Source organism: Anoplophora glabripennis, unplaced genomic scaffold (assembly GCF_000390285.2).
Source record: "Anoplophora glabripennis isolate ALB-LARVAE unplaced genomic scaffold, Agla_2.0 scaffold73, whole genome shotgun sequence".
NCBI lineage: Eukaryota > Metazoa > Arthropoda > Insecta > Coleoptera > Cerambycidae > Anoplophora > Anoplophora glabripennis.
The window spans coordinates 1490128-1511360 of NW_019416874.1; the positions used below are offsets into that span (position 1 = coordinate 1490128).

General features: G+C 29.8%; 2 protein-coding genes across 2 annotated transcripts in view; both read left to right on the forward strand.

Annotated features, from left to right (window-relative positions):
* The first annotated feature begins 251 nt into the window (after positions 1-251).
* On the forward strand, positions 252-1905 carry LOC108905010 (biogenesis of lysosome-related organelles complex 1 subunit 4). The gene is made up of 3 exons (XM_018707763.1): positions 252-399; positions 450-743; positions 1661-1905. The coding sequence occupies exons 1-3, from the start codon at positions 331-333 to the stop codon at positions 1742-1744; spliced, it is 447 nt and encodes a 148-aa protein (XP_018563279.1). The 5' UTR covers positions 252-330; the 3' UTR covers positions 1745-1905.
* Positions 1906-6928: 5023 nt separating this feature from the next.
* LOC108905028 (dual oxidase) overlaps positions 6929-21233 on the forward strand; it is a 46934-nt gene continuing 32629 nt past the window's right edge. The window contains exon 1 of the mRNA XM_018707787.1: positions 6929-7253. Within this exon, the coding sequence (XP_018563303.1) occupies positions 7175-7253 (79 nt within the window). The 5' untranslated portion in view covers positions 6929-7174. The remainder of the gene's footprint in view (positions 7254-21233) is intronic.

Sequence of the window (21233 nt, forward strand, 5' to 3'; positions counted from 1 at the left end):
AACTTCAACGAATTTTATTAATAAATTATAGAAAGCTTATCAATCTTACCATCCACTTCATTTATTACAGTGGCTTCTTACGGTTTCAGCAAACTCTTTGAGGTTTATCTGATTTACTAGGAATAATTCCACTTTAGAAATAACTTTGGCAACAAATATCGTAGATGGTACTTTATGAAAATGGTTATTCGTAAAATTGATGAAGAAGAAGAAGAAGAAGAATCTTGAAGTCAATTTATTTTAAGGTTATCTTTCAAGATGAAATTGGGTTTTGTCTGTTAACAATATTAATCTTTAATAAAAAAGTAAACAGTTGTTGTTCAGTAAACAATGTCGTTGCCTTTAGAAAATGTGGCACAGGATTATAGTAAATATTGTGATGTCGATTTAAATGGAAAAGTATTACTATTATTTAAAAGAAAGTTAAATATTTTACTGTATAATTTCAGCTTCAGCCCATAAATAAATCGATAGAAGATATGCTTGCCAGACTGGAAGAATTTCAGACAATGGTATCATTTGTTAAACAGGATGAGACTGATTCTAATGATATTTTAACTTCATTGCCGAATTACAGAAATGATCTAGAGGATATGTTTAATAAGATAGATACGATGGAAAGTTTAGTAATACATATGAAAAACAATTTAGATAAACTGGAAGATGATATAGAAAAGGCTGAAACTGAACTTGGATGTAACGATCCCAAAAAAAAAGTAACCAGTATTTTTACACCACTTTTCGTAAGTTTTACAATGCTTTATATTGATATATCTCCATATTACGTTGAAGGTCCTTGTAATATTGCATAAGTGTGATAAAAATATACCTAGTTGTTTATACTAGAGAAGAGGAGTAATAACATCAAATTTGAAACAAATAGAACTTTTTTTAATAAACAATGAGTGAAACCCTATTTTATAATTTAGAGGAATGCTTATATTGGATTGGCCTTTATTTCTGTACAAAAACTTTGGCCAAATTTCAAAGGTGGGTTCTATTTAACAAATATTTAAAAAAAAAATACTGTAATCGCTTCATTTTCGATATGGTTTATAAATTTTCAAAAAAATTACTTTCTTTAATAATAAAAAAATTAAAGCAGTTCTATTAAAATTTTCATTTTCCACTTATAAAATACCAAAATGAATGGATAGTATTTCAGGGGTAACTTTCTTAAGTAAATTAAAAAAAAAACATTTTATTTTACCGTATATTTTTTTAGAAACAATTGGTGACCATATTTATTGTAAAAATGGTATGCTCGTATATCATTAAACGCATCATTCCTGAGATAAACAGGTTCCTTGTCTAATTAAATGTTTTCTTTTGCTAAGTTTGTAGCTATATTAAACATGATTTATGATTTTTCCTTAACTTTTTCAGATATCAGTAATTGAGTACCTATACATCATTCCCAAAAAAAAAAACATTTAAAGGCATTTCACTATGCTTTCGAATATACCTAAGTTTATTAAAACCATAAGATAAGTTTAACAATGGCGCAAATTTGGCAAGAACATAAATTTTAATTATACTAAATGTTCAAGTAAGGATAATAAATAATCATCATTAAAAAAATCGTTCAATAATGTATAATACACATTATCTTCGGTACCTATTATTTACCAAATTATTGTTTACATATTTTCTATTTCAGAGAAAAAATACTGAAAAGAAGCAACCCACACCAAGTCTTGGACTGTTTAAGGTTGAGGATTATTTTGAACAGCAAAACTCTTAATTATAATTTTTATTTCCTAATGTATACTTTATTTTTTAAATATATGAAGACATCAAAGCTTTATATTATTACTGGTGATATAGAAATATAATCGTTAATATTAATTTTATATACTACAGCTGTCCTATTTTTATACAACTGTAAAAAAAAATAAAGTTATTTAGCCCTTTTTTGTATTTAGTATATTAGTTTTAATTTTTTTAGGTTTTAAAAAACATGTATACATTTTTCAGAATTATTTTTGGAATTTATTTCATTTTGAATTTTTCTCAGTGATAATTTATGCTGACAAAAAAATTATAGTTTTCAAAATACAAGTAAATCAAATTCATTCATGCCCTGATGATACGATGTGCAGTAGTAAAGTAGTGGAATGAGGAAGGAAACCTTTATTATCGGTTACTGCTGAAAAAATTGATTTAATATTTATTCTTTTTGTCTTAAAATATGAAACATTATGGAAAAACAAACATATTGTTATTGTACAGAGGGTATTAAATGTAGAAAATATTTTTAAATTTCTACAACATTAAAAAGTGATAAAAAATGCCATCTTGCACAAAAATCTCCACTGAGTATACAAATACTTAATATAAGAGATGCATAACAAAAAAATTGCATTTTCCAAAAACATCAAATTTAATTCAAACGCAGATAACTAAATTGAGACTAGATTTCTTTTTCTTTTGGACAGAAATGTTTATGGTGATTGAGTTTTTACTTTAAAAAAATGCTTGCTGCATTTTTGCAATAACATAATAAGTAATATATTCGTAAATCGTCCTTAGGTGAATATAGGCTATATTTAAATAATCCTGCACAAGACTTAAGTTAGTTCTTAAAATATCCTTCTTGGTTCATTTTTTACAGAACTAGTAGCTGAAAATGACCATTGAACATTGAACACACTTATTCGTGGCTTAAAGAAATTGCTAAGTACCTACCTTAAGAATCTTGTTTTTACTAATGGGAATTTTGAAAATATAAGTTTTATAAAATATCATTGTTTACTGTAAAAGGTATTCATGTTGCTTAGAGCTGTTTTCTATTTATACCTCAGACATTAACACTATTCTGCAATGTCAGTTGCAGACTGGCACGCAGCTATATCATATAGCTTTCATTTTGATCAGGCTTAAGTGCAAATGTATTAAATGAATTAAAAATTACTATTTACTGCTCAGTGGCAGTAAATGCAAACTTTTATTTGGTACAAAGAAACGAATACTTTACTTTAAAAATTGATAATATTGGTTTTCAAAAAAAGAGTCTCAAATTCTTCACAATTCTCTTTATTGACATAATTATTCCACTACTAGTTTTAGTTTAATGACAATGATAATTGATGATAATCTAAATTTATCTACTGACGGGTGCAAAAAAATTAGGACTTGTCGTTTTCGTTGTAGTTTTTGCTGTTATTGTTGCCGTTGCTGCTGCTGTTTCTACTACTACTGTCGCTGCCACTGCTGTTACCGCTATGCTGCTACAGTTGTTATTATTAATAATACTATTATTAATATATTCATTCTCATTATAAGGTTATATTCAACCAATCAACGATCGCATTATCTCGAGCGTAGACGTAATGATTTGTCATGGTTCGATGTAAACATATCATTAATATTGGTAACGCCAAGATTTAGGGAATTTTCGTTAGCAGTACCAATAGCGTATTGTTGGTTTGCCTAAGCTCAATGATCACGTAGCTTTTAAACATGGAAGCTCTATACAACTGCGCGGGAGATTTTGACGCTATTGCACCGAAAGTTGTATCTGCAGAATAAACATAACAAACTTGTATTAAGTAATTACTGAATATGGAGCTGACACATTGGAAAGATGTCAATAAGTAAAAGTAAGTCCGATTTCTATAACAATGTCTCTAGAACGAAGTTTCGTGTATTTTTATATAGCTTCCAGCAGACTGAGGAGTTTCAAATTGACCTCAAATCTATCCACTTCGAGGCTTTCGATTATTATTTGCGCGTTTATAGGAGACATGATTTGGATTTTTGGGGGTTTTAAAATACATCAGTGCAAGTTATTTCTCTGTTGAGGTAATATATAGAAATTTTTTTTACATTTTTACAGAGCCGGATTAACCTATGATGAGGCCCCCGTACCCCCTCCCTTAAGTCTAATAACTTAATATATAATATAATAATGATAATGGTAATGAAATTAAAACCTACCTCTATATTATACTTATAGACAACACTCGTGGCTTTATTTTTAATAAATGCTTGTTAGAAACATTTTTCTTCATTGATGTTGTTTGTAGAATTTTAATACCCAACCCCCTTCCCATAAAATTTAACAAAGAACTATTTGAACAAACTAATTGCGATAATCTGCATACTTTTTTGGTGGAGGGAGCTAAACAATTTAAAAACCACATAATAAACAAAGTCCAAGTTTACCTGAATTTTATCGTTTATATTCTTATATAACTGTCACGATCATTTCTAGTACCTAACTGGGTTTATCCGAAGATAACCATTTTCCACATTTAAAGAATATTATGTTGAAACAGTATGAGTCAGTTATCCACAAAACATGTTTTGCGTGAAACGTATGTAGTTTTCTTCGTAAATATCTGACTAAAAAGCAATTTGTTATTAATATTAATAGCATGCATTCAAAGACTCAAGATTTCCAATATGCAAAACATGAACGCTCATACATACAAAATGAGCGACTCGAAAAACTCCTGGGTACTGATTTTCATGAAAATTAAAAACTCTTTTTGAATTATTGGTCCGCCATATTGGATCGGCCATTTTGAATTTTACCATTCTGACTTCTAATTCGTAATCAGCGACCCCGAAAATACTTAGATGCCACATTAAAAAAGGATCCATCGAGAAATAGTATGTATGGCTCAAAGAGTCAGTCAAAGAGTTGTTCTTATTTTTAAAAAGTCCTGTTGTACAGGGTGAGTCAGTTTTTTGTGGTAGAATTTTAACAGTTAATAGAGATTCATTCTTTAATAAGAAACATTCCTATAAACGTAGGTCTTAGAATGCTTCGTTTGCTTTGTTAATATTTCTAAAACATTAACAGATATTAAACTGAAATTTGGTATTGAAAACACATTAGTTATGGTGAATAAAACAAAGATAAATGTTATCCATTTCACCCATCAGTGACGTACCTGAGGTGGGTTACTACCCCATTTAAAAGAATAATTTGTACGCCCCTGGATTTTTCTGGAAAATAACATCATTACGACATTTAATCGTTTTTATTCATTTTCAGGGCACATCATATTTTTCTTATTAATTTACAAATGTATTCATGCAGTTTCATGCCAAATCAATTTAATCAAAATTCGTGCATTTTATAAAAAATTGAGAGCTGTTTTGTTCAGAATTGATTAAAAAATTAAAAAATTTAGAAATGATGTTATTTTCCATAAAAATCCACGGGCGTACAAATTATTTTTTTAAAGGGGGCAGTAGCCCACCTCAGGCACGTCACTGGTGGGTGAAATGGATAACAGATATCCTTGTTTTATTCACCATAACTAATGTGTTATTAATACCAAATTTCAGTTTAATATATGTTGGTCTTTTAGAGATATTGAGAAAAATTCTTAAAAAAAGTTTGTTTTCAGCACCCTATATCCCACAAACGAAGAGTTCTAAGACGTAGGTTTATAGAGACTTTTCTTATTAAAAGATGATTTTCTATCAACTGACCACAAAAAACTGACTCACCCTGTATAATACAGATGAATTTAGCAGCAAGTAGATGTAGAAAACAATCTATTTTGAAAATTTTTGTCTTTAAGAAGTTTCGTTCTACCTGTTTGGCAACTTTTCCTATGTATCTGAAATATACTTATGGAAAAAATTAAGGGGTCAAAAAAAAATCTAAATTTTCGGCGATTTTTCAAATGGCTGTATCTTTGATAAAAATGGTCGTATTGGAGTAAAAAAAAAGCAATTTGAAGCTTGAAGTTTCTGATTTTTGGATCTTGCAAAAAAAAATCTAGGAACACGTATCGCGCAATCGTAATGAATATCATGAAAAAAAAATTTTTTCAAAATTTTTTTCTATCTTATTTTTTGTGTATGGACTTGAAAAAAATGGACCTTGTAGAGAATTCATTCAAGTTTCTGAAACCCACCGTCGATTTTCTGTGCAACCATTGGTTTCTGAGATATCGATGAACAAAGAGAAAATGATCCATTTTCATTCAAAGTCCGATAGCTCAGCGAGAAATAGTCGTATCGAGACCAAAAAAAAAAAAAGAAATTGAAGCCACAAACAACCTATCTAATCCATAAGGTGGTTAAGTTGGAAAAAATTTTTTCAAGTCCGTAAACCAAAAATAAGATCGAAAAAAAATTCGAAAAATTTTTTTTCATGATATTCATTAAGATTGCGCGATACGTGTTACTTGAAAATTTTTTTTTGCAAGATTCAAAAATTAGAAACTTCAAGCTTCAAATTGCTTTTTTTTTACTCCAATACGACCATTTTTATCAAAGATACAGCCATTTGAAAAATCGCCGAAAATTTAGATTTTTTTTTACCCCTTAATTTTTCCCATTAGTGTATATCTAGATAATTTTAGGTCTCTTATCTTAATCTAGATGATGAAATTCATAGTAATGTTTTTGATGTCTATGATGATGAAACTGTTGATGTATCTATAAGTATTTAACATATTTGTGTTTTGTCTGTCATCTCTAGATGAAACAGCAAAATTCGGTTAATTAAATTAAACTTTTCTTATATAATCGTATAATAAAAAGTAGTTCTTTTATTTAGAATCGCCTCTAGTTAAAAATTTAATCCGTTTGAAGTGAATCGAACCATTAATTATTATTTAATCCAGGTATTCCTGTAGACGCAAATGGTTAACAAAAAACTGTAACACCGAACGTCGACAGATTTTTTACAAATTTCGATATGTGGCCTTCGTCTTCTTAACGTGTGATCAATTTTGCATTCCAGAAAAAAAATGGTTTCTTTCGTAGTTAATAACCCTGAGCAGCCTACACATATGACCACTCAATATATATTCAAATATTTCAGACATTCTCCTTGTAGTAAATTGTTCCTCCTGAGACAATGAATGCGAAAATTATTTCTTAATTATTACTGTATGGGTACATATAAATTTGGTGGGGATTCATGTTATAGTACAGACTACTTTCTCTTTGCCATCGGTGACGTTCTGTTCTCTCATAATCTGTTAGTGTTCAGCGTTAAGAATAAAGAATTGTGTCGTGGTCGCGTATTTTTATTTATTTATTCTCGCACGATGACTTGTTCCCAAAACGTTTAGTGTCCTTAAAAAATATTTAATTCTACCGATCATAGGAAGCGGTTTTTGTGGCGTGTGTAAAAAAGTGATAACTGATTGTGTGTAGAATGAACGGCTGATTCACATATTGGAAATAACTGGATGAAACGATGACTTCAAGACGTCTCAATTTTTCCTATCTCTGCCTCTGTGTCATTGCCCTCCACTATTTCTCGACAGTTAACTCAGGTCAGTACAAATCATTAATTAAATGTAATTATATAGCAATGGATAGTAATTATAGGACACGAGAATTGTAGAAAATTGCATGAATGTATGTTTTTTTTACGAAAATTGGGCGTCCTATTATTTAAAGAGGTGGTTACTTTTACGTCCTTCGTTGAGTCCTTTGGTATTTTTATTGCTCGCCACGTACATGTATTAAATGATGGAAGAGACGATTAAGTATGCATTGAAGTTATTATAAGATTTAATTTTAGTACATTCAGTTCGAGGTGCCAATAAGATTTTAAAAATGTAATAACTTCAAATTGTAATTTATCTTTAAATCTCTAAGCCAAAATGGAATAAGTAGAAAATCTAGAAAATTTATCAATTTTATTAACTCGAATTTTAATAAATATTATAAATATACCTAATTTAAAGAAAAATTTCATATATATTTTTATGAAACAATAAAAGCTTTATTAGCTTTGAAATATTACGGAATAATGAGGTAGGTACTTAAGTAAAACAAGGAATCGGAAAGTTTAATATTGCATGTGCATGTACATCATATTTCCCATGTCATGCTAGAGTAGTTCGGTTATTATTAGACATAGAAATTTGAGTTTTTTAAACATTTGTAATATTTTTTAAGAGAAATCTGTAACTCAAACAAATTATCGATATACAGGGTGATTCACAAATGGTGGCTAAAAATGAAACCTCGTATTCTTTAGTTTTAAAGGGAGTTTTTCCTATAAAGTTTTTATCTAGGACGCTTCGTTAAAAAGATACACCCTGTATCTCGAAAATCAGTATTTTTTCGAAAAGCATAAAAGAGTAGTAAATTGTAGAAAATTGAAAGACGAATCCGAAAATATCATGGTTGTTACCGTAAAGCAGTGACGTTCTATTTTATTAAGAAAAATATGCCACCAATTCCCTGTATATCCGCCACTGGAGCATGTAAATTTTAGGAAAAGCCCTCAGATTTTAGACAATGTTTACATAAATACATGTGCCCAATTTCAAATTATTTCACTTACTAGTTTTTAAATTATTTTAAAAAATTTAAAATATTTTTTGAAGTTTAACATTCTGTATCTTTTTAAAGAAGCCTCCTAGATAAAATTCACCAAAGAATATGAGGTTTCATTTTTGATAACCATTTGTGAATCACCCTGTATGTTGTAATTTTGGAATTACAGCGAAAATTTCAAAATTTTAATATTTTGAGTGACCTCTGTAGCAGTGACAGTTGGATCCTGTTCCTTAAGTGTCACATACTAGGTATTATAATTTTTTTTGGGTAGAATCCAGAGGCGTACTTATTTTTTTAATAACTGACAGTTTTAATAGAATTAGAATAGAATAGATAATAAAAAAAAATCGTTTTAGGCTTTCAAAAAATGTATAGTTTGTTATAAAAATTTCAAAAAGTAAAAAATTATATTTTTCCTCTGTTTTAAGAAAAAAGGATAGAGTTAGCCAAAAAACAAATTTATATAGCTTATTTATAAATATACAGGGTGTTGCAAAATGTTCATAGAATTCTAGAGCATATTCTACATCCAAAAATACGAAAACAGATTTCTATAAACGTACCTAGGTCTGCAAATTCTTCGTCTTCGAAATGGGGTGCTAGAAAACCGCTCGCTAAATGACAAATGTGCAAGGCGGCCTTCTCGTTCTAAAATAAATGGGGTTCCTAAAAATAAAGTAAAAACCAGTGGCGTAGATTTTCTACTCCCCAATATCTACGCCCCTGATGGGTCTGAAATGCAATCGATCATACAAGCTACTACTACTTATCATAAATGTATTGACCCAAATTTAAACGATTTCCAATGAAAAATTTAGAAATTGCCAATAAAAAAAATATTTTTTTATTTTTTTTGACACTATTTCGAAAACGAAGCACTTGCGGATCTATATTTATAGGAATTTTTTCGTATTTTTGGATGCAGAATCTGCTCTAGAATTCTCTGAACAACATTTTGCAATACCCTGTATATATTTTTTTCACAAATAACTTTTAAACTAATTTTTTTTATGCATTTACAAATTTAAATACCTTTTTGATGAAAACTGTTGGCTTTAGAGATATTAGCAAGATATGCCTTTTTTAAGCAGGAAAGTTGAGTGAAAAGATTTTTCCAGTCCAAAGTGAAATACACCGGGGCACAAAAAAGTTTTGGCAGTTTAAATGCGTCCTAATGGTCGCTTGTGGCGCCCTCTACAAGATACAACGAAATCGTCGATAAATTCGAATTTCTGATCCCCTAAAATCACCGGATACGAAATTTCACGAAATTAGCTCGAAGTAGACGAAAGAAAATGTTATTTATTTTTTCAACTTCAACACCCTGTATCTCGCCGGGGAAGTACTTTAAACAAAAAATGTATATGAAGTACCCATATTAATTTTACGTGTTCTATCCTATCTGCTGGCGAAGTTCGTAACCGTATTTTTGTTACATTCTGTATACAGACATATTCAGGTTAATATTCTACTATCCTTATTTTATATATTTTAATTTTAGGAGAGATCTTGTGGTTTTCATGCTGCACTTCAAGAAAAACAATATTTTTATACATATTTTTATAAATCTGAAGTGAAATTTTGGATTGTTTCTGTACTATTTTTTTAAAATCACAAGAAAAATTACTAAAGCGTAGTCCACACTGCTTGTTTTTCTAAATACAAAAATAGAAGACATAATCTATAATACGTGAATATCTTGTTCAGGTGAAAATAATATTTCCTTTTTTTATATTTTTAAAGTAGGTACCTACTTAAAATCCAGTTAAATTTCAAATGTTTATTAGCCTCTAAGATGCCGTTAGAAAATATTTAATTTAAGCTTGAATTTTCTAAATCTATGCCCACCTGTTTACAACATTTTTGTTAATTTAAATAATCAATCATCAAATGATTAAATTAAATAATATAAGATTTATTAATGAATTTAATAATATGAAATAAATAAATATAAAAGAAATTATTATCATCATCAAAACTTAAAACATTATTTACTTACACTGAAAAAGTACTGTAATCTTTAAAGCAAATTCTATTTGAAATTATTAAAAATGTAATACCTACTTACGAGTATAAATCAATAAAATTTATAGCATGTAGATATTTTCGGATAAGGATTGCAATTATAAACGACAGCGACATTTACCGAAAATGAATTAGAGAAATAGTGACTCATATCCGGATTTAACATTGTCGGGTAAGACAGTGTTGGTATATCATTAATTCTGGGAATTTCGATACTCACATGTATATATGTATTTTAGATATTTAGGTTAATGCATAAGACAATAAAAACAATAATAAACAACAAACTGTTATTCGTTTACAGTTTATTTACAATAATGTTTAAGTAAACTAAAGGTATTTATTATAATCAAGGTGTGCACAATACCCTTGACTATAACGTATACTTTTAGTTTGCCAGAAATTATAGACAACTGAAAGAAAAGATTATAGCAACAATATGGGCTGTGCCATACTTTCCATCCTTCTTAGCTAGAAAAATACATGTTTTTAATATTTACAAAGAGTGTTTTCCTGAAGAACGCCCTTAGTATTCTAAAAAATTCGTAGGTACTTAGTAATTCAACCAAATATCTAAGGATGTACAAAAATATATTCTTGAAAGTTATTCACTTTTTCGACACGTTTTCAAGTAGTAAATTGTTTACATTATAAGTATCTAATTTTAAACAATGGGTATATTAACCCCATTCTATGAAACTCTGTATAATAACATGATATTTTAGGAAGGTAAGGTAAGAAGTCATTTATTTGTGGCACAATTTTCGTTTTCATCTTTATTTTTTGGGTATTTTGCCACCTGCAAAAAAATTTAAAAACTAGTGAAATAAATCCTTGCTCCAGAAGGATCAGCCAGAGTTATTTCACTTTAAAAAGTTGTTGACGTTTCGAAAATCAGTGCAATTAAAACGAAAAGTCCAAAAAAAGGTTCAGAAGACAAACAGATAGATTTAGTTTATCTGTATATCCATTTCTTATTATCAAAACCACAATGAATTGATCGACAATCTGGTAACATAACTATTATATGTTTATTTTATAGCGGTTTGGATTTGTGCAAGAAGACATATCTACTTCGAGGTGATTTTAATTGTTTGTGTGGTCGTGCAAGTGAGAACGTGTCAAACGGAACAATTCAACTGTATATGTGTAGAGTAGAAAGTAAAAGAAATTTATTTGTGGGAGATTAGCTTTCTTCGTTAGTAGGTGCTTCTCGAAAAATCGGGGTTTTTCTTCGGGAAATCTGCACTTCATTTTGCTTTATCCTAAAAGTTTTCCTTGTTTTTACATTTTCGGTGCTTCTTTCAAAATTAATGATTATAAATTCCTTTAAGTTACAGTCGACAGACTCGGTACTTATATAAAAAAGTACAAAAGGCCTTTTATATACGTACCTTAGTTTGATTAAACAGTAATGTATTCTTGTCTTTATCCTGAATCACCAGTAATTTTTGAGATTCGCTAATTTATAAAAGAATTGGTAACTGGAATTTACTAGGATCTTTCTGACTTTTTCCTGCAACATATTTTGGCTTAGGATAAGGTATTCCATCTTTACATTTAAAATTTCTGATTAAATAAATAGTAATAATGATAAACATTTTAGTATTTGTTGATAGTGTTCCTAGCAACAATCAACCAATCAACAAATTGATCTTGAAAGAGTTATGACCATCAAACCAAAGCCTGTCCATTATCAAATACAAAGTCCTCAATTGCTTCTGTCGATTACTAAAAATAAAATAAACACTTTTTGCCACTTCGACATTGATGGTTACCACGGTTGTTAAATTTCGTTCTGCGGCAAACTATACTTCCTTTACACACAAATAAAGTAATCAGTTGGTTTCCGTATGCGTAGACTATTACGGTGAGCACAAAGAGCTCTGGAATATTAGCCGATACCTAAACATGATTATATTATTTATTTATAAAACCGTTATTTCTAGTACTGGGAATGGGAATAACTTACATACTTTTTTTCCAAGAAAACATCTAATTTTTGATAGAGACCTGCTATTCTCCAACAATCCGCTATCACTTCTTGTACCAGTACATCAACATTTTATCTCTGCTTGTCGTGCATTTACCACATTTCCATCTTGTCATATTTTTTCGCTGTATGAATCCATTAATAAATTTACAGTAGGTCCATAATGCTACTTACTCCATATGATAGATTTAATAGTTATTTATGTCCCATACAGGGATTATTATGCCCGCAGGCGACATATTGCAAGTCGCCGAAAGGCATAATCATCCTAGTATCTCCCGTGATGCATACAATGTTTTATTTTTTACTTAGACATCTGAATTTATATTTATTTTAAATTTAATAATTAAATGTAAATGAGATAGTTATTCAATATACAGGGTGTTTCAGGATTAAGTCGACAAACTTTAAGGAAATATTCCTCATAAAAGAATAAGAAAAAAATCAAGTATAATTTTTTTTCCAGACGCTTCATTTTTGAAATATAGGGCGTTAAAGATTTTTTTAAAAATTCGAATTTTTTAAATAACTTCTAAATGAAGAAGGCTATTTAAGGCAAATTTGGCATGACACATCTTCTTACAAGATACAATTTTTCCATAGAAGTAGTCCCGCAAGCAACCAGTGGCGGAGTTATGGGGACTCAGACTCATTAAATTATAAAATAATACGGCCCTACTGAAAATAAAAAATGATGCTGTTTTTAGATAGAACAGTTTGTTATTAACAAAAAGTGTACATTCACTTTTTTCCTAACTCTTAAAGTTTCATGGCAAAATTGATTTTTTCGGAAGGGTGCTTCTGGATTCTGTCGATAAACTTTAGGAAGACGTTCCTCATAGAACCTAAAAAAATATAGTACCTATTAAAACTGGTCTTAGTCTCGAGTATGTGTGAGTCAAATAAGCATTTTAGTCTCCCCTTCCCTTGGGTTTAACCAATAGCATTAAAATTATTTAGGAGATGCTTCGTTATTGAGATATGGGGTGTCGAAAATGAAGCGCCTCTGGAAAAAAAGTTATACTTGATTTTTTTCTTATTTTTTTTATGAGGAATATCTCTTAAAGTTGTGGTCTTATCTTCCACGAATCCAGTCTATAAGTTACAATAACTTTAATCACTATCTGTGTCAGTTAGATTCTAGCTTGTTTGGAATTTGTATGTGTTCTAAGGAACGCCCTGTAGAAGTTTGATAGTCGCATTAAGATACACCCTGTATTACATATCGTCAGAAATACCTATTTTATTTTTTATAATATTTTCGTTGTTACCTTTGAAATTCCCTATCGCTTTAAATAAAAAAACAACTATTTGTATGCAAAAATCTTTTAATAGAAATCACGTAAATATTTCAGGATGTTCAGGAAATTTTTTTCTAAGAAATATTTGTATCATCACGTACTGTTCCTAGAAGATAATATTTTTTCTTTCACAAAAAAGTATTTCTAACCATTTTGGTCGACTGCAAAAAAAGCCTTGCCAATTTGCCATCGGGTTAATATAAAGGATAAGTTACGTGAACAATTTTCAAATTAAGAGAATTATGATGAATATCTGTAATTTATTACCCGAGATAACCTGTCACTAACCGGATCTCGCGTGACATGTAGAATGTTCCTCGACGTTCAACGTGCTGGACGTATGTAACAACCATGAACCACATATCTTGCACAACTATTAAAATATGGACATAATTTTCCGATTTTATCGATTTGACAAACGGGAATTTTCTTAAACAAGATCCGTGCTCCTACATATATCCTTTTAACTGCTCACTAATAACGACCCACTTCAGTAGTGATTACACAATAAATAGGTACCTATGTTATTTATGTATGGTATGTTTTTGTTACCCAATTAAGTATGAAGTGTAATTTGTTTGTGTCAGCAAATGAGTTTGCTTCACGCTTTTCAAGGCGACAGTGAAGAAGAAATGAAAAGAACCCATTGGAACGTTGGGTAAAATCAAAACTTAGGTCAAATTCGTCATAACTTTTTTGTTAACGTGTTTCAAGAATTTTATGTATGATCTTATCTATCCTCTCTACCGAAATTTGTCTTTTTGAAACTAAGAATGCTTTTCAAAAAAGAATCAAGTTCCCATTTTAGCCATCAAATCTGATAAAACAAGATGGAGATAGTTTTCAGTAGAAAATGAAAGATAACATTCAAATTTAAAAATTTATAAAAAAATACTAAGCAAAGCTAACCTGCACCCAAAACTATAGCGAAGCTGTCTCTTTCTCATTTTTTTTTGTTCGTTAATTCAATTTTAAATAATTAAAATAGTAATTTATGGAAAAAAAAGTGTGTACATTCTAGGAAATATTGTATTAAGAACAAGCTACTGAGGAAACATACAGGGTGTGCCAGTACTTGATACAAATAAGTCGAGTACAAATAGATGAGGTCAAAATAATATCAGTTCTTCATATAATTTTTTTTTGCATACGGGCCTTCGTTGACAAGTTACGGGCCCTAAAAGTTATTTTTATTTACAGTCTTTAAACTATTATCTCCAGCATTATGCAAATTTGGTGATCGATAACACATGCGTACAGCTCGTTTTTGATGCTGTAAGTGAAACGTCATTATGCCCAGTACTCCAGGGACGGACTAGGCCCAATGGTTAACAACTCAGAATTTTTGCATAGATGACGATCGCAATCTGCCTGTATCAAAATTAAGTTCCTTGCAGAATTTGCCAACGATAATACCCTCATGGTTCAACTCTGTAAAATTAACAGTTTATGAAATATTTGTGATTTTATGTCACAATTCATATCTAGCGGCGCCTACACCATTTTTTTGTTTTTAATTTTTAGTTGGACTAATTACTATATTAGAGCCATACATATTTTTAAAATAAGAGCCTAGAAAATCTTACTGCTAATGTAATTTTCACTAACAAAATTTGACAAACACACTTTACACATAACACAAAATAAAAAAAACAAAACAAGAATAAGTTAAACTAAGTTAAAAAAATAATTTTAAAGAAAGAAAACTATCATAATACATTTTCAATAAGGGCATCTTCCACCTCCACACAATTCCTAAGTCGACGTATGGTATTTTTGTGTAAACGAAAAAGCATTTCTGGGTATGTCTAATATTATCACAATGGAAATTAATTAATTCTTTGTAGCAATTATTCATTCCTTGTCTGTAGTGGGGTTGAGTATACGAAACTTTTCAGGTATCCCCACAGGAAGAAGTCTATTGGATTAAAATCTGGAGAACTTGGTGGCCATGAAATTGGACCTCCTCTCCCAATCCGTTTATTATTAAACACAATGGATAAATAATTTCGTACATCAATATTGAAATGGGGAGGAGACTCATCATGCATGAACCAAACGATTTTCTAATGGAACATCGTCTAATGGTGGCTGCAAATTATTTTGCAAAAACTCCAAATATCGATGTCCAGTCATACGTTCCTCAAAAACGTATGAACCTATTATTTCGTGTACAAACAAATTTTGTTAATGAAAGTTACATGTCATCTATGCAAAAATTCTGGGTAGTTAACCATTGGGCATAGTCCGTCCCTGGCGTTCTGGGCATAATGAAGTTTGACTTACAGCATCCAAAACAACCTGTACGCATGTGTTATCGATCACCAAATAGTTTAGAGACTGTAATAAAAATAACTTTAATTTTCACTTTTGATGGCCCGTAACTTATTAACGAAGGCCCATATGAAAAAAAATTATATGAGGAATTGATATTATTTTGACCTCATCTATTTGTACTCGACTTTTTTGTATCAATTACTGGGACATACCGTATAGGGCTATATATTAGAAAATAGATAGGAATAGGAGAGAAAATATTATAGAAGAGTAAACAAACAAAATATCTAGAAATACTTTTTATCTTTTTACAAAAAATGTAGGATAAAACAGGAAATAGATATAAACATTTTTCTGGACTAATGTATAACTGTTTAAAATTACTCAAGTTTTTATAAATATGAATATTATTTTATAATTTATATAAAAATATAAGACGATTTATTAAAGAATTTAAGTTTTAATCAGTGCAACTTAATGATAATAAAATTCAGAGAAGTTATACTAATTGTTGTTCTTTCAAAAAGTTACTTTCAGGTTTAAATATCTCAGAAATAAATAATTGTTCAAATAACAAATGTTTATCAGAATTCGTTTTCCATTTCCCGAACTCAAATCATCAAAAAATTTCGTAATGTTATACGTAAAGTATATAATTGTTCCGTCAGAATGAAAAAGGATTAAAAAATGCATAACATTTCATCGAACGAAGACGTTAGTGATGGAAATATAATTTCCAATTTGTTATTTGGTATTTACATCATATAAAAAAACATTGACGTTAACACTGATGATTCACATAACTTTTGTAATGCTGCTTCTGTGTATTCTGTTTTAACACTTATCACATGGTAAATATTTTATCTTATTTAAGAATTCTCTGTCTAACTAACTTCCACTGATAATAAAAGCCCTTCTTTCAACTTCTTGACTAATATTATCCTCAAGTTCTGATATTGAGAGATAAATATTATTTATAAATATTAATAGGCCTACCTACTAATTATTATGCTTAAAATACTAACAAAAGGCAATTTGTAGTAGGATGAAGCTATAGACTTCATTGAATATCGTTGTCACGATACTTCCTTTGATGTTGTTTGTTTGTAGAATCTCTTTGATAATTATGATGTGATGAGAATACTTTATCTAACGACAGCTGTTTTCCGGGATATCTATCTGCATCATATTTTATTTTAGTATGGAAAAGATAAATACTTCTATTCGCTCGTAAAGTGATGCTCTACAAATTAGTGTAATTCTAAAAATACACAAGAAGCTCATAATCATAATAATTATTATTTATTTATTTCTTTATGTCTTTTATCTCTTTTAATTAAAATTTTCCTTGAGAAACTATTTTTTCTCTTATAAAGCAATGTTGGGAAATGCAGAATTGCTTCCATGATTTTGTAAGTACGAGTGTAGATATTTATAAAATTTTGCAAAGCTTGTAAACATTTTTGAAATATTTAAAAAAATTCCTTATCAAAAAAAATTATTGTAGGTATGCTAGACCTGGAAATTTGCGGTTAATGTTTCTGTTAGCGTTTTTGCTTATTTTTACCTGACGATTGTGCCCTTAAAATTTATGCAGTTTATTGTGGGACACTCTGTATAAAGAAGCAAGAAGCTTTGTAATAATAGGGATTCTGGGGACGTAACTTTACAGTGTTCAAAAATAAGCCAAATTTAATGTCGAAATCACATTTTTGCGTAGAAAACTATTGAAAAACAGTGTATTTGCACCATTTTAAGCAACAGATAATTTTAAATGGGACAGAGAATTCCTAAGAAAAGACATTATCCTTCACATTTATGGCAAACGCAATAAATTTCATTTAAGAGTTCACCTGTCTCTTGAGACCAATATGAACTTGTACGGCAGACTTCTTACAAAATGAACACAATTTGTCATTGTTTCGAATAGTCCCATTCTTTATCTTGGTTGTTATTTCCACTTAAAAGATAAAAGTAGCTTCCTTTAATGATGTCCACTACATCTTTTTTGATTAGGTATATTACTTTAGCTTCTATAATAGGAAAAATTTATCTCGACAAATGTTTATAGTATCATCTTAGACTATTTTGACATTCAGAGAAAATAGTTTAATCATTTCACATTCACATTCTTTGGTGCCTTGTTTGAGGTTATTTATTTCTGACACATTTTAGTTTTTCCTTTGTTTCTTTGAGTATTCTCCCACCAGTGAGAAAATTTAAAAAGTTAGTGCGCCCAAGGAATATGCGAAAGGTTGTTTTATAAAACTATTTTTGCTTAGCCAAAAACCCCCACTTAAAAAGGAATACAAATAAAAATTGTACATCACGAATTTCACTTGATTTTTTTGAAAATCAGTATTTTCGTTTTCAAAAATTAGTTTGAGAGTTTCAGTTCTGTTTGATCATCTACTTCCGTGGCTACATACAGGGTGGGCCAATGGAAACTTTCTACCCCGATTAACCAAATAAGTTAATAAAGTTAATATTTGATAAGACATCTACAATATTTTGAGAAAGTTGTAGAATCTTCTTTCTTTTCTTTGCATTTCCTGAGAAAACTTACCATAGTAATGTATATATATTTTTTACACCATCAGAAAGTAGAGATTTCAACGAAGAAAAAGCCCACCGACGTTTTTAAAAAAGCATATATTTTGACGTGAGAATTTTCGATTGAAAATTATGGTGCTTTTTCGATATTAAGTAAAAATAAGGTGAAAAAATAAATATTTCAAATCAAAAAAATTATAGCGTGTTTGGGACACAAATAGGTAAGTTTTCACCAAATTTCGTGAAAATTTTTTTTTTTGTAGAAGAAAAATAAAAAACCAAAAACTTGGTTATTTGAATTTTTCACATAAATTTTGAGGTTATGTGTAAATACAAAAGTTTTAGATCTTTTTATTACCTACAACTTTGTCATTTAACTTTTTTCCATAAGACTTGTAGTTTTTCTGGAAATCAAGGGAAACCGTTTTTTACCCTTAAAAACTCACCCCCTACCCCTTCCCGACCTCAGATCGCCCGTAAATTATTTTTCCTTTCATTTCTGTTATATTCTCTTTCTTTTCCAATGGATTTCATCCTACTATAATTTTTTTTGGTTTCAAAAATTATCGACCCTGGTCTATTATCCGTTCTTGCAGAACTTGAAGAGAAGCTGGCTCAGTAATATTTGGCTGTTGAGGTAAATCAACACTCAACATTTGAATTGTCAAACATATTTTAAAATGTGATACGTCATTTGTAGTTTAGAAAAATAATAATTTTCGTAATATCAAGTCAAATGCTTAATATACATAACTAGATTTTAGGTTAGGTAAAAATAGTTTTATAAAAACAAAGCTTAACTTCTGGCACAAGAATTTATTTAATTTTCCTTCACATCACAAAATAATAGGTACCCAAATAAGCAAAGAACATATTAAAATTAAATCGATAATATTTATATAAAAATTAATTGTGTATCAACTATTACGTTTAACTTCTTCTAAAGGTTTCCACATTGAAAATCTTAATTACGAGAACATATACAACTATTGAGTAATAATAATTAGCTAATAGGTTCAAATTATGGGATCTAAGCCCAATAATAAATTGTAAAAGATCAACTCTTCACTTTTCTTGAAGTAAGTAAAAAAACATGATTTAATTTAAATAAAAAAACAACAAACTTATGAATATTTAAATGTGAGATTGCACACCCATATTTTAACGCAAATAAGTCGTGCCTCAATGTAGGTGTGCCGCCCTTGCTTCGCAGGTAGACAAAAATACCTTTTCGTGTTATCATTTTCCTTTAGATTAAATTAAAACAATTTTAAAATGTTGTTTTCTATATATATAAACATAAAATACGTGCTTAAAACACAAAATTGCTGCACCTTTTCACTAAAAATGTATTACCTTTCAATCATAACTTCTATGCGCATTTTGTAATTGTAAATATTTTTAGAGCAACAGGATTTAACTAGCGCAGACTTCTGCTGTTGCACTCTTAATATCACTTGCTGGTCTGGTTTTATGGGCATAACCTACTTTTAGGTGAGGCAAACTTAAAGTAGAACAAGAGAATGAGCACTGATGCGGTGATAATAAAGTAAAGCAATAAACGCCGTGATTTACGGCAGAAAATTGATTTTCAATCTGCAGTTTTAATATTTATCATATTTCCAATAGTATTGCTATACAAAAATTATAAATTAATCAATAATGTTCTTCAAACTTGATGAAAAAAGCTGAATATGATTTTGACCACTTATTCTAAATGCGTGAACCGTTCTTGGGGCAACAAACACACTAGTGCAAAAGTAAAACTCTTTGATAGAAATACATCGAGTAGGTGGCTCAAATTACGAAAAAGTTGCACAGTATTTTGCTTAAACTTTTCTTGGAATTCAATATGAGAGACTTGTGAGGTATACTTTGTAGATAAGAACGAATGAGTCACTGAACTTGAATAAAATTCATCTCGGAAAAGTGACGGAGCTTATAAGGGGACGCTGTCACTTTAGGAAACATCTATACAAGCTAAGGCTTGCAGACAGACTGTTCTGCTGAAGATGTAACTCGGCGGATGAAACTTCTCTTCGTAACCTGGGCGAATGCCCAGAATTTGCACATAGTAGAATGACGCTCCTGCAAAAACTCTATCTGGAAACCAAGAAACTGAAAGAAGTGTCACCAAGGAAGTTTTGGGACTTACGGAATAGGTTTGAGCAATGGGACACACAATAGGTACTATAGGACTTGAATAGAAGAAGAAGAAAAATATGAAAGACCCTGTAGTAAAGCTTCATGAGAGTAGCTAGTTTCTTGATTAATTAACTTGAAGCTATTCGATAAACCAGTTTTATAAGTAGGACAAAGAAATATCCTTTAAATAAAACAGATTCAGAGAAAATGGAAATTGTTTATAATCGAAACTAATGAAAATTTTACATAAGCTATGCATGGCACATAAAATTTGTGATGAAGTACATAGGTGTTGCAATGCCTCAGACAAAAATTGAAACAAGAAGATTAGCGACTAAAAATAACAAAAGAATATTATAGCAATTTAGCAGTTAATATTCTTGGCCATCTCTCTCAAAAATGGCTACTCATTAAACTGCTTTCTTATATATCCATCAAACAACAACATTAAACTACTTATTCGACAACACCCCTTACCTCTCTCAGAAATCCAATGGAAAAGTCTTATAAAATCGTTATATTGTGCGAAATTTCCTTATTTAGCGCAATTAATACACAACAGCTTACAAAATTTGAAAGCTTTGGCACTTCACAATTTCTAATTATAACTTAACCTTCAAAAAAACTCCCTATTTGCATTGATGTGAACGCATATATATATATATATA

What these genes read in the sequence shown, in the direction of transcription:
- LOC108905010 (XM_018707763.1), top strand. Translation starts at nt 331, where the DNA reads ATGTCGTTGCCTTTAGAAAATGTGGCACAGGATTATAGTAAATATTGT. An exon ending in ATGTCGATTTAAATGGAAAA is followed by an intron (nt 400 to 449) that starts GTATTACTATTA and finishes GTATAATTTCAG; the next exon opens with CTTCAGCCCATAAATAAATC. An exon ending in GTATTTTTACACCACTTTTC is followed by an intron (nt 744 to 1,660) that starts GTAAGTTTTACA and finishes TTTCTATTTCAG; the next exon opens with AGAAAAAATACTGAAAAGAA.